Raw genomic sequence first — 12,584 nt, 5'->3', positions numbered from 1 at the left:
AGTCCCAAAGTGATTGTTCAGACCTCTATCCAGGTGGCTTTGCTGGGGGGTCATAATGAAGTGCTGTGTCTGGCCTTCCTGCCCAGGTGCTGCTGCGGCTCCGCAAGAGCCAAATCAAACACACCTCCTGTCAGGGGCCGAGGCCAGTGCTGGACTGCCGTCGCACCTGTGAGGTCCCACCTGGAGTGGCAAGATGTGTGGATGTTAAAACGGCCTCTTCATCTAGCTAATTTTCAAGTGTTTTTTAACCTCTATATACAAATGCTTGTTTTTTGCACTGCATCTCCACTGATGGTGAAGGGTGCGGCTGTTGACGCTGCCACGTTAAACCACATCCACACACCCATTCACAGATAGAGTGTGAAGATCTGGGATTCTATTAGCATATATTTATCTTATCATCTCTTCAAATGCAAAACTGCTACTTGTATTTTGTCAAAGTTAAGACGTGAATCAGGTCCTTTGAGACAAAATGTCATATAAATCTTTAAAAAACTGCTTTTTAAAATTGTAGTAATTAGATTATATAACAGAGCAAGAAAAGCAAGGCAGCAAATCACAATAAATGTGACTCTGGCTGTATAGTTTCTGCACTCACTTATTACACTTTGTTACAGAGAAACAGCCAACTAGACAGCCAAAGAGAGCTGTGTAGAGGGAAAGCTAGCCAAAGCTTAACTAACCGAACCAAAGCTTAACTTACTGTACAGATTTCCGCCATCTGATATTTTGGTTATTCAGCTTGAAATTCCACAAAACATGATGCATTTACATCAAACCTGTTAAATTCAATTGCACTGAACCAAGAGAGAAAGATGAGTGCCTTTCCCCCCAGAATTACTCCTGGTTCAATGAACTGATGATAACAGATGAGAAAAAGAGATGTTGAGCAAAGTCTAGAAACAAAGGTACTCTTGTACATAGTAGAGGGGCGACAAGCTTAATACAGTTCTATTGAAGTGAAGGTCTTTGGCTCGGTGGTTGGCGCACAGGAAGAAAGAAAACCTCCATCCAGTCTTACTCAGATTAGAAAATTGGGGTAAGAGGGGAAGTAATGTGCAGGTTTACTGGCAGGGCTGCGTTGATTAGAAAGGGGGTAGTGTTCATGGTGAAGGGGAGCTGCCGTATTCAGTAACAGCACCTCTTCCTTTAGCCAAAGCCAACATCTGGTGCTGACCAACACAGAGCAGCAGCAGCGGCAGCAGCAGCAGCACCCCCTCCAGTCTCTGCTTCCCTTTCAACTCATTACATGGATCCTCAGAAAAAGTCTCAGAATCTGGTTGGAAGGTGACGTGAAAATGAGAAGTGGCTGTGAGCGTGTGTTTCGGTGTTTCTGTTTATTTGTTTGGAGATTATGAGTTGGTTAACGTTACACAATAGCATGCATAAGTATATAGTCCTTTTGTTTTTTTGTTCATAGAGCTCTCCTTGACCTGACAGAAAATATTAACACAGACACAGAAGAATAGGTGAAAGGTCAGCATAAGATTTTTTTTTAAAAAGCTACCAGTGCCTTGACCTAACTTCTTTCATCAACCTCTCTTGCTTAGGGAACTCCTTCTAAATGAACACACACTTTAATTGTGATTTATAAATCCACTTTCAATTAATAAATACAAAAAACGGAAGTGTTGTTGAATTTATGCTGTTCCTCGACGCTCTGTTCACATCAAATGGAAGAAACTTCTTAAATTAGGAGGGTAATGCACAACCAACAAACACACCACAGATGGTCACAGTACAGTTAAACACAACTCAGATACTCTCTGATGTAGCCCGATCTCAAGTTTGTTTAAATCTCCATTTAGTAAAGACACGTGTTCCTTTAAAAACCCTACTCTTTGATATATAGCCATGTACAGTGAGGAAATTGGTTTGAAAACATTTACATTTAGGGCAGCAGGAGAGCGTGATCAAAGAGATGAAAAGCATTAAATAAGAGTCTGAGAATGTGATCTGCAGACTGACTCACATATGGGTCAAAGGCAACTCAGCACGAGTGGTTCATTAAAGGAGAGAGAGATTCTTTTTCTTCTTCTTCTCTCACCTGACATGACCACAAACGATGTTTTAATCATGCTATTACTGGAATTAGACAGCTGTGGTTTACAAGAATTCTAATAAATGAACATATTTTTTTATTCTTAGCTCATTTTGACACCAAGCAGCAGCCCAAGAAAAGTCATGGCAAACAAATGACTGAAAATAACTTCCAGAAACCAAGTATGATGTTTGTACAAAACATTTAAGGGTCAATGAAAGCTCTGCTCGTGGTGTATTGTACAGTAACTGTTTCTTGGTTAATGGTTGAGGTCAAAAAAGGATGAGCAAATGTGTGATGTGAGCTTTAATACATCTATGGTATCAACCCATCAACTTCTCCTAGCACTCAGCCCACATGATGGTTATGTGGGCTGTATGTGTGAGTCGGTGTGTGCTGCTTCCGTTTCTGTAGTGGTGTTGGTTGTAAGTAGAGTTGTTGCTGTTACACCTCCGACCAACAGAAAAGAGATGCGTCACATGTCATAAGTGAGGTTGCAAAAGACCTGGACACACTTACTTTACACACTCACAGTTCACACAGGTATGTTCCCCTCCAGGCTTTTCTGGTTTTTGGTGAGATTTCTATCCAAGCCGCTCCCTCTAAGAAAACTACATAAATAAACATGAGGGTGTAAAAACTGTAAAAGTGCACCTCAATCATTTTTTCTTCTCTATCTTTCCCAGCTTGACCTGTCTTAAACTCAGAGGCTGCGCTCCACAGTTGCCTGTGCTGCCGGGCAAACATCCTCGGCCACAGCTTTGTGCCTTTTTTACGGGAGGCTCAATCGTCCTTTGGCTGCACCGCGACCTCCATGCCCACAAGTCTCTATGTAACCAATATCAACATTTGGGAGGTGCAGTGTTTTACCTTCCAGTGCGTTGACTTCAACAGATCTCATTTATATATGCCGGCCATGTTTTATCTCAATGACCTTGAGTTGGAAGGTTTAGGTTGTAAAATGAAAATTATATACGGACATATACTACAGTGAATGTGCAGAACATGAAAATATTAGCGCCTCTTGCATTCAATAGGCCTACAGAGTCCTACACATGGGGTTAGAATAAAGGCCCGATCCAGTGGACAAAGGGGATCAGGAGATAAAATGTTCGCTGAGCCTGACAGTTGTAGTTTTATCCCATGTTGAGTGTCACAGTGTAAAACAACTGACTGTCCACTGATAAGATGCTGTGGAGGAACATGTTCACTGTACAGTGCTGCTGCTTTCTGTTGACCCGCTGGATGATTTGTAAAGTGGTTCTGTGACGCCTGGGTGGAGATGTTATCAGAGTCTGGGAAGTCTGCTCTGTCTCTCTCCTCAGGTCTGCAGCACTCATAAAGCAGCAGGAATAATAAGAGAGTGTTTGTGAATGCAGTGGAGTGGAGTGGTTGAACAGCGCCTGTGATTGTGTCTGCAGGGCCCCTCAGGGCCCCACAGCTGCCTCCAGACTCCAACTGCCCCCCACACACCGTGCTTTTCTGAGGGTCTTTTTGTAGAGTGTCTGTCATCCTTTACTAAACTAAGTTAGATGGGAATGATTTTTCTTGCTTTCTAGTAATTTGTAAAGTTGGCAATGTGGTTCATTGAAATCAAATTACCGTGAAATGGCATGAGTGAGGAGGAGGGTGTATGAAGCAAGGTTTTTTGCTGCTTTCATTTTTCAAGCTGCTTTTGCACCAAATGCAGAAAATATGAACATCTGCAAAAAGCCCACACACATCAAAACTTTTTCAAATGAATCAGAGAACACATCAGTGCCTACTGCCCAGACATCATAGAGTCACACTGCAAGAGATCTAATGTAAGATGTGAACTCACTGTTAACACCTGGATGTAGTAGCAACATTCCTGTGTGTGTGTTTTTGGTTGGTGGGGGGCTGATGTTATTTCAGTGAGACAGCAAGGCAAATGGGCGGGGTTAACAGGACCACTAGGGAAAGTGAAATGTTTTCAAAGGAGGCTGAAGCACTTTGGAGAGTCAGTGAGGTGGAGGTATAGCGTCTCTGTGGACACGTGACCACGCTTGGGATTGCTTCACAGCCATTTTAAACGCGTAAAAGGGTCAACTGCCACATCTGATGGTCTTTGACATATTTCCCCCTCAGCCTCTCTGTAGGATGGTTTGGTGACAGTGGACTGAGCACCACACTGACTGAGGAACCATGGCAACGACGGCTCTGACCGGGTTCTCCATGATGAGCCTGCTCAGCCTCGGGTACCTGACCTGGGACCTGATGAGCCCTAACCAGGTGGACATAGAGCCCGATGGAGCTTTTGTTGACATGCCTCCTGCCCCGCAGCCTCCTCACATCATTTTCATCATGACAGACGACCAGGGATTCAACGACATCGGCTACCACAGCTCTGATATCAGGACGCCGGCTTTGGACAAACTGGCTGCGGACGGAGTGAAGCTGGAGAGTTATTACATCCAGCCCATCTGCACCCCGTCCCGCAGTCAGCTTATCACCGGCAGGTAAAGTGTTTGTCCTTACGCCTTTTACACCTGAGCCTGGCTGAAGGCTTCACTGTTATTAGTCTCATATTGACATGAAACACACATGTAAACAAGGCTTACTGTCAACATACCGTTATTATAATGGAAATTATAGATAGATTTTGGATATTGTTCTTTACGTTAATAAAAAGAATAAAAGTAAAAATATAATAATATGATATAAAGAAACATTAAAGTAGTAAAGGCTAGTCTTTTGGAGTGTGTTTTTGAGAAAATAAACTGCAGTGGAATAGCCCTCATGGTCATTTATTTTGGCTTGAAACATGCATAACTGCAAAACCATTAAAGAAGAACCTCTTATGAGTCATTTCTTATGAGTTGAGATTCTACTGAGATGTGAAATGACATTTTATTGTCTGAAAAAAATTGGATGGAAAAAATGGAAATGAATGCTTAAAACCTTCGGCATCAACCTGACTATGAGATCTGAAAATCATAATCGTAGTTTTGATAAAATATTTCTTACTGCCACAGTTATGATATGATGATACGCGTAATGTCAGTACTGTCAGCATATACACTGTTGCCCATAAAGTTGGAATAAAATGTTTTTTACCTCTTCTCATGAAATGATTGTGACAATGTGATTTATTCTTGATAAATAAAGTGTATATCTTCTCAACTTTATTGATCAAACTCTTCCAAACATATCACAGTGAAACTCAAACCACAATTAACCTTTGCAAACTGTGTATTCAGGCTTTAACAAAATTGGGGGTATTGAACAATTATTCCAACTGGGGAACAGTGTATATATATAAAGATCAGGTCAAGTTTGAGACAATAAACAAAACAGAACATGTAGATGAAACACTTTTTCAACACCCTCTCTCTCCTCCTCTCTTACTTCTTGTCCCTTCCTCATGTGTGTGATTATCCAACCAAATCTGTTTGTATATCTGATTATAAATATTTTTTATTATGATAATTGATGATATTGAAATATAGTAATTAACAATATTTGTCCCTCTGACAGTTTTCTTAACCATTAACCCTACAGGTACCAAATTCACACTGGCTTGCAGCACTCCATCATCCGGCCCCGCCAGCCCAACTGCCTGCCCTTTGACCAGGTCACCCTCCCCCAGAGACTGCAGGAGCTCGGCTACTCCACCCACATGGTTGGCAAGTGGCACCTGGGCTTCTACAAGAAGGAGTGCCTGCCCACTCGCCGTGGCTTCGACACTTACTTTGGCTCCTTGACAGGCAGCGTCAACTACTACACCTACGACTCCTGTGATGGCCCTGGACTGTGTGGCTATGACCTCCATGAGGGGGAGTCAGTCGCCTGGGGTCAGAGGGGTAAATACTCCACCCATCTCTACACACAGAGAGTCCGCAAGATCCTGGCAACCCATGATCCTCAGTCTCAGCCGCTGTTCATCTTCCTCTCTTTCCAAGCTGTTCACACGCCCCTGCAATCTCCGCGGGAGTACATCTACCCGTACCGTGGACTGGGAAACGTGGCACGCAGGAAATATGCTGCTATGGTCTCAGCTGTAGACGAGGCAGTACGTAACATAACGTACGCACTCCGCAAATATGGTTACTACCAGAATAGTGTCATCATCTTCTCTACCGACAATGGGGGCCAGCCTTTGTCTGGCGGCAGTAACTGGCCGCTCAGAGGACGCAAAGGCACTTACTGGGAAGGTGGTATCCGGGGTCTGGGGTTCGTCCACAGCCCTCTGTTGAGGAAGAAGAGAAGGGTGAGTAAAGCCTTGGTGCACATCACCGATTGGTACCCCACGCTGGTGGGATTAGCAGGTGGCAACGAGTCCCTGACCAAGGGGGTGGATGGATACAATGTTTGGCAAGCCATCAGTGAAGGGAAGGAATCACCCAGATTGGAGATCCTCCACAATATTGACCCTTTGTATAACCATGCACGCAGTGGCTCCCTGCAGAAAGGATATGGGATTTGGAATACAGCCGTGCAGGCCTCTATTCGAGCTGGGGACTGGAAACTCCTAACAGGAGACCCTGGCTATGGGGACTGGACACCGCCACAGATGCTTCCAGGTTTCCCCAACAGCTGGTGGAACCTGGAGCGCCACACTATACCCCGTAAATCTGTGTGGCTTTTCAACATCTCTGGAGACCCCTATGAACGGTTTGACCTTTCTGAGCAGAGACCAGATGTTGTCAAAGAGCTGCTGGCTAGGTTGGTGTACTATAATCGCACTGCGGTGCCAGTAAGGTACCCATCAGAAGACCTACGTGCGGACCCCCACCTGAATGGAGGGGCCTGGGTACCCTGGGTTGGAGATGAGGAGGAGGACAGCTGGGACAGTGTCTACCAGAAAAAGAACAAGGATTGGAAGAAGAAGCTTAAACTGTCCAAAAGCAGGTCGTTTTTCAGGAGACTCAACACGAGGATCATGTCCAACAGGATATAGAAAGGACATGACTGACAAGGGTTCAGAAGCAGACCTGAGGGTCATATGATGGATAGTTCTGTTTGTTGGTTCTTCTTCATCTTTTTATATATGTTGAACAAGGAACCAGATTTCTGTAAGATCCAGCAGGAGCTATTGTGTTAAGCTGCAGGTTTATGTTTTGTCTCTCTAGAACTGATTGATGAAAAAGGTCCAATGAATTGTTCAAATGGTTTTTATCCATTTTGAATGAAAAAATTGTGTGCCTCTAAATGGAATATTCTGTAGTGAAGAATGAGAGTTGATTCCATCTTACATGATGATATAGGAATGTAAGCAAATGTGTTTCATCACCATACAAGGACACTGTGTGTGTGAGAGACTGATGTACAAGATGCAAGGTTATTCTATAAAATCAAAATGTCTGTATTTCACATGGATGACAAGATGACCATGAGAAGCCATCTGCAACCATTTGTATCTATAATGAATAGAACTGATGACTACCTCTATGTCAGTGTGACATTAGTTGCAAGTTTTATTTATCTCAGCTTACACTGTGTATTGATTCACTAATTTTCATCAATTAATAAAGAAAATATTTTTGTTTTTGTTGTTATTGGTAAAGCCTCTTGTGATGTCCTCATTACAATACTGACTCTATGCCAATCATCCTTTTGTATTTGTCGTAATTCAGTTTAGTTTTCTGATCCCTTTAATGTTATGTAGCAGCATAGAAATTGTGTTGCCATTATTATATTTTGACGGTGCCAATTGGCAGCACCATAGCCAACCACTGACGGCGCCATGGCTATTTAAGGGGTGGATTTCCCCCTGCTGGCTCTCCCTCTCTGCTTCCTGGTTGGTTGCGTCACTGCCGGCTCGACCACGCTCTCATCGGGCAGGGCCCTTGGTTCGAGTGCCCCGGAGTTTTTTAATGGATCGTGTACCCCGCTCACTGTCGGCACGGTGATTCTTGCGCTCAGGTGTGTGGCGTCAGCAGCTGACAACACAGTTGGCGCTGCTCGTAGCTGGGGATCGCTGCTGCTTTGTTGGGACCTGCTTTGTTGGGACCTGCTTTGGTGGGACCTGCTTTGTTGGGACCTGCTTTGTTGGGACCTGCTGCGTTGTGTGGATCGCTGCTGCGTTGTGTGGATCGGCGTCAGTGAGTTTCCTCGGCGTGTCCGCTATAACGCGCCGATTTCCATCGTCCGTCCGGTGGAGAGGTTCTGCTTCGCCAGCTGTGGACCTGCCTTCTTGAGACAGTTGCTTTTCCCTTGGCTTGCATCACTCGCAAGTATTGCGTGGTACTCTGGTGTGCTGACTGTTAATTGACTGGCTTGATTGGAGCCCTTTTAAAGTCTGTTTGTTGGGAGTGTGGGTTGCATTTTTGTTTTCATTGCCCTTCTCCGTTGTCTTGATTTGTTGTATTGATTATTTTTGTATTTAGATTTATTTGTTTAGATATTTCATTTGGGCAGAGTTTTTCTTGTTTCTTACCTTATTTCTCTTTGTATTTTGAGTAACTTATATTTGGCAACCGGTAGTTTTGTTTAGTTTAATTGATTTCTGCTGCCATTTATTCGTTTTTGTATATTGTTGTTCTGTTGGATTACTGTAACCCTACTAACCTGTGTGTGTGTTCCTTTTGTTTTAGTTGCTGAGGTCCGGTGGTCTGGTGGTGGGATCCCCTTTTGTGTGCTGTGCTCCCTGGGATTCGGGCATCCTTCACGTGTGTGTGTGTGACTGTCACAGCTGGGTGTCTTCTCTTTTTTTTGTTTTTGTTGGGATTCACCGCTCCATCAACTCGTGCACCGGTATCCTCAGCTTTAATTTAGTCCCCTAGTTTAATCCCTGTGTGAATGGTGTGTTTTTATATCATTTTAATCAAATTCTGTTAATAAAACTTATATTTTTTTTGAGATTGGAACACTGTCTCTTGCTATTTGAGTGAACGGACCTGTGCGCCTTTAAAGGTGCGTCATTCAGTTCTTTGGGCTGAGATCCCAAAGTGGCGTTGTCTGGCAACTTGATTTGTTAAATAGAGTAAGAACGACTATCTTTTTATTTTCCTGACCCTCCGCTCGCCACAACCTGGCGTTGTCGGCAGGATTTACTCATTTAAAGGCAGAGACGTGTGTTCCATCTCATGTTTGTTTGTTGTGTTTTTTTTTTGGTTTTAATATTGTTGCTGTATTTTTCTTGTAGGCACATCAGAGCATCCTAGTTTAGAGGCAAAGCAGCAGTGGTTCCCAGTCATCCCTCGTACAAGTGTGGTGAGATCTCTTCCGCACCCTTTGCTTTTCTGTGTTCTCTCATTGAGATTATTTACTAGTATTTTAGTGAAGTTCGCTGTAGCAATGGAGGCCGAACTGCAGGAACTCAGAGAATTGGTTGCACAGTTAAAAGCTGATAATGAGCGGTTGCGTCGTGAAGAGGTTGACCCTAGTGCCGTACCATCCACCTCATCGTTACCTGCTGCCCCATCTACTGTTGGCGCCCCTGTAGCGGAGAGACTAGTTTTTGTTCCCAGAGATAGGAAGTGTCCCATCTTTAGGGGAAGAACAGGCATAGGTTTGGGTGAGTGGGTGGAGGAGGTACAGGCATCTATGAGGGCTAGACATTTATCGCGGTCTGACCAGGCATTTTTTCTGTTTGACCACCTTGAGGGAGAGGCTAGAGAGGAGATTAAGTACCGTGCCACTGCAGAGCGAGGAGACCCTGACAAAATACTAGCCATTTTACAGGAGCTTTACGGGTGCACCGAATCCTATGTTGCCCTGCAGGAGGCTTTCTTCTCCAGGAGACAGCAAGAGGGAGAAACTCTTCAGGAGTTCTCCCTTGCTTTGATGGGCCTCATGGAGAAGGTTGAGCAGAGCGCACCTAGTCGCATGCCCAATTCACAAGCTCTGTTGAGAGATCAGTTTGTTGAGCATGTGCTAGATGGTTCTCTGCGCCGTGAGTTGAAGCAGTTGGTGCGCAGGCAGTCTGACCTTACCTTGCTTGACGTCAGAGCCGAGGCTATCCGATGGGAGCGGGAGGGTTTGCCTGGTGGTGTGAGAGGCCGCAGTCATTCAGTCCCCTCAGTGGTTGGTGTTCAGTATGGTGTCCGTGTTCCTTCTCCGAGCATCATTTCTTCGCCCCCAGTGTCTGAGATGGCTGAGATGAGGGAGATGCTCAAGCGTCAGCAGGAGCAGCTCAGTCAGCTTACTCAGAGCATTTCTCTGCTGCAGAGCTCTCAGCAACGTAGTCGTTCCCCTCGTCGTAATGGCCCAGTAATATGCCGGCGCTGTCATCAGCCTGGTCATTTGCAAGGGAGTGTAGAGTGCATGTCCCCCCTCCCTTCCAGTCTCACTTGCAACCTCCGTCCAATACTGTTGTGCGGGCTCGTTCCACTTCGGCGTCGGAAAACTAGTGCCCACCAAACTGCAGAGCCACAGTTTGGGTGGGGCCGCTACTGGCTCACAGGCTGTTTCAGATAGTTTAGACACTTCTAAGCTGATTTCTTCTTGTCCCCATTTAGATGTGGACATGGGTGGAGTGAAGGTGCCTTGTCTGGTAGATACTGGTTCCATGGTTTCTACTATTTCTGAGAGCTTTTTCCGCCAGCATTTTGAGCCTTGGGGCCAGGAGCGCCTCCGATCATGTCATTGGTTGCAGCTTAGAGCTGCTAACGGCCTAGCGATCCCCTATATTGGCTATTTGGAGCTACAGGTCCATCTTTGTGGCAAGTTAATGCCACATTGTGGGGTGCTAGTTGTGAAAGACCTGCCTGGTGGTGTGCCTTCACAGGTACCTGGTGTCTTGGGGATGAACATCATGCATAAATGTTACCAAGAGCTTTTTGGACAACATGGTAAGGCTTTGTTCTCCCGGCCTTGTGTTTTTGATTCCCCAGAGCCCCTTGTGCAGGCACTGCAGCAGTGCCATCGTGCTAGTGCTAAGTCCCGGCCGGACAGTCCAGGGAGGTTAAAGGTCAGGGGTAAGAGAGCTTGGCGCATCCCTGGTGGTGTCATGAAAATTGTGGCAGCCACCTGCTCAGAATTGTACTCAGACTCCACAGTGCTGTTTGAACCGTTAGATTCTGGTTTGCCAGCGGGGTTGCTTGCTTCCCCGGCTCTGGTACATGTGATCAGAGGGACCGCATATATACCAGTTGTGAATGTTGGCTCAACTGATGTGCTGTTGTATCCCCGGACTGTTGTTGGCACATTAGACACGGTAAATGTTGTCAGTCTTCCATCAGGTCTCACTGAAGTGCCATCAGGTGTGGCCACAGTGTCGTCTCAGACAGTCACTTCCACAGTACAGCAGCAGGTGGATGACTTGGACCTGTCATCATTGTCACCTAAGGAGCAGGGTCAGGTGAGATCCCTTCTTAGCCAGTACACACCTGTCTTTTCAGCTCATGATGGAGATCTGGGTTGTACCAACCTAGTCTCTCATGACATCCCTCTGGTTGATGATGCCCCGGTCAGGCAACGCTACAGGCGCATTCCACCCTCTGAATACGAGGTTGTAAAAGAGCACATCAACCAGTTGTTATCATCACAGGTAATCAGAGAGAGTAGTAGCCCCTATGCATCTCCCATTGTCCTAGTTCGTAAAAAGGACGGCAGTCTCCGCATGTGTGTGGATTACCGGCAATTGAACAGTAAAACCCGAAAAGATGCTTTCCCTCTGCCCCGCATAGAGGAGTCTTTAGATGCATTGTCTGGCGCCCGCTGGTTCTCTACTCTGGACCTGGCCAGTGGCTACAACCAGGTACCAGTTACAGAAGCAGACCGACCAAAAACTGCCTTTTGTACACCGTTTGGCTTGTTCGAATGGAATAGGATGCCCTTTGGCCTTTGTAATGCACCTGGCACTTTTCAGAGGTTGATGCAGCGTATTTTTGGAGACCAGCAGTGTCAGTCGCTGTTATTGTACCTTGATGATATTGTTGTGTTTTCATCAACAGTGGAACAACATTTGGAGAGACTGAAGGTTGTGCTAAGCAGGCTAGAACATGAAGGCCTTAAGGCCAAGCTCAGCAAGTGCTCCTTCTTTCAGAAGGAAGTGCATTACTTGGGCCATGTGATTTCTGGCGATGGTGTGTCAACTGATCCAAGTAAAATTGAAGTGGTTGCCAATTGGCCGATTCCCACTACAAGCTCAGAGTTGCGATCTTTTCTTGGTTTCGCCAGTTATTATAGGCGTTTTGTGGAGGGTTTTGCCAAGTTGGCAGCTCCCCTTCATAAGGTTGTATCTGAGTGCGCCCGCTCAAAGACAAATCAAAGGTCTAAGCATGGAGTTATAGGGTGTTGGTCTGCAGAGTGTCAGCAGAGCTTTCAGGCCTTGAAAGCCAGACTCACCACTGCACCAGTGTTGGCCTATGCAGATTTTTCCCTCCCCTTCATCTTAGAGGTCGATGCGAGCCATGGTGGCTTGGGAGCAGTGCTCTCTCAAGAGCAAGCGGGCAAAGTGAGGCCAGTTGCCTACGCTAGTCGAGGTCTGAGGCCCACTGAAAGGAACATGGTAAATTACAGCTCTATGAAGCTTGAGTTCTTGGCCCTTAAGTGGGCCATGACCGAGAAGTTTAGAGAGTACTTGCTAGGGCATAAGTGTGTTGTGTACACCGACAACAATCCCCTGAGTCACTTG

At 45.6% G+C, this 12,584-nt stretch overlaps 1 protein-coding gene across 1 annotated transcript; it reads left to right on the top strand.

The window, feature by feature from the left end:
- The first annotated feature begins 4,207 nt into the window (after positions 1–4,207).
- arsia (arylsulfatase family, member Ia) lies at positions 4,208–6,962 on the top strand. Its single transcript, XM_070837152.1, has 2 exons — positions 4,208–4,521; positions 5,564–6,962. Exons 1-2 carry the CDS (start codon positions 4,208–4,210, stop codon positions 6,960–6,962), a joined length of 1,713 nt encoding a protein of 570 aa, XP_070693253.1.
- The last annotated feature ends 5,622 nt before the right edge of the window (positions 6,963–12,584 follow it).

Source organism: Pempheris klunzingeri, chromosome 9 (genome assembly GCF_042242105.1).
Source record: "Pempheris klunzingeri isolate RE-2024b chromosome 9, fPemKlu1.hap1, whole genome shotgun sequence".
Classification (NCBI taxonomy): domain Eukaryota; kingdom Metazoa; phylum Chordata; class Actinopteri; order Acropomatiformes; family Pempheridae; genus Pempheris; species Pempheris klunzingeri.
The sequence above is the reverse complement of the archived record's forward strand: the minus strand, read 5'-3'. Positions and strand labels throughout refer to the sequence as shown.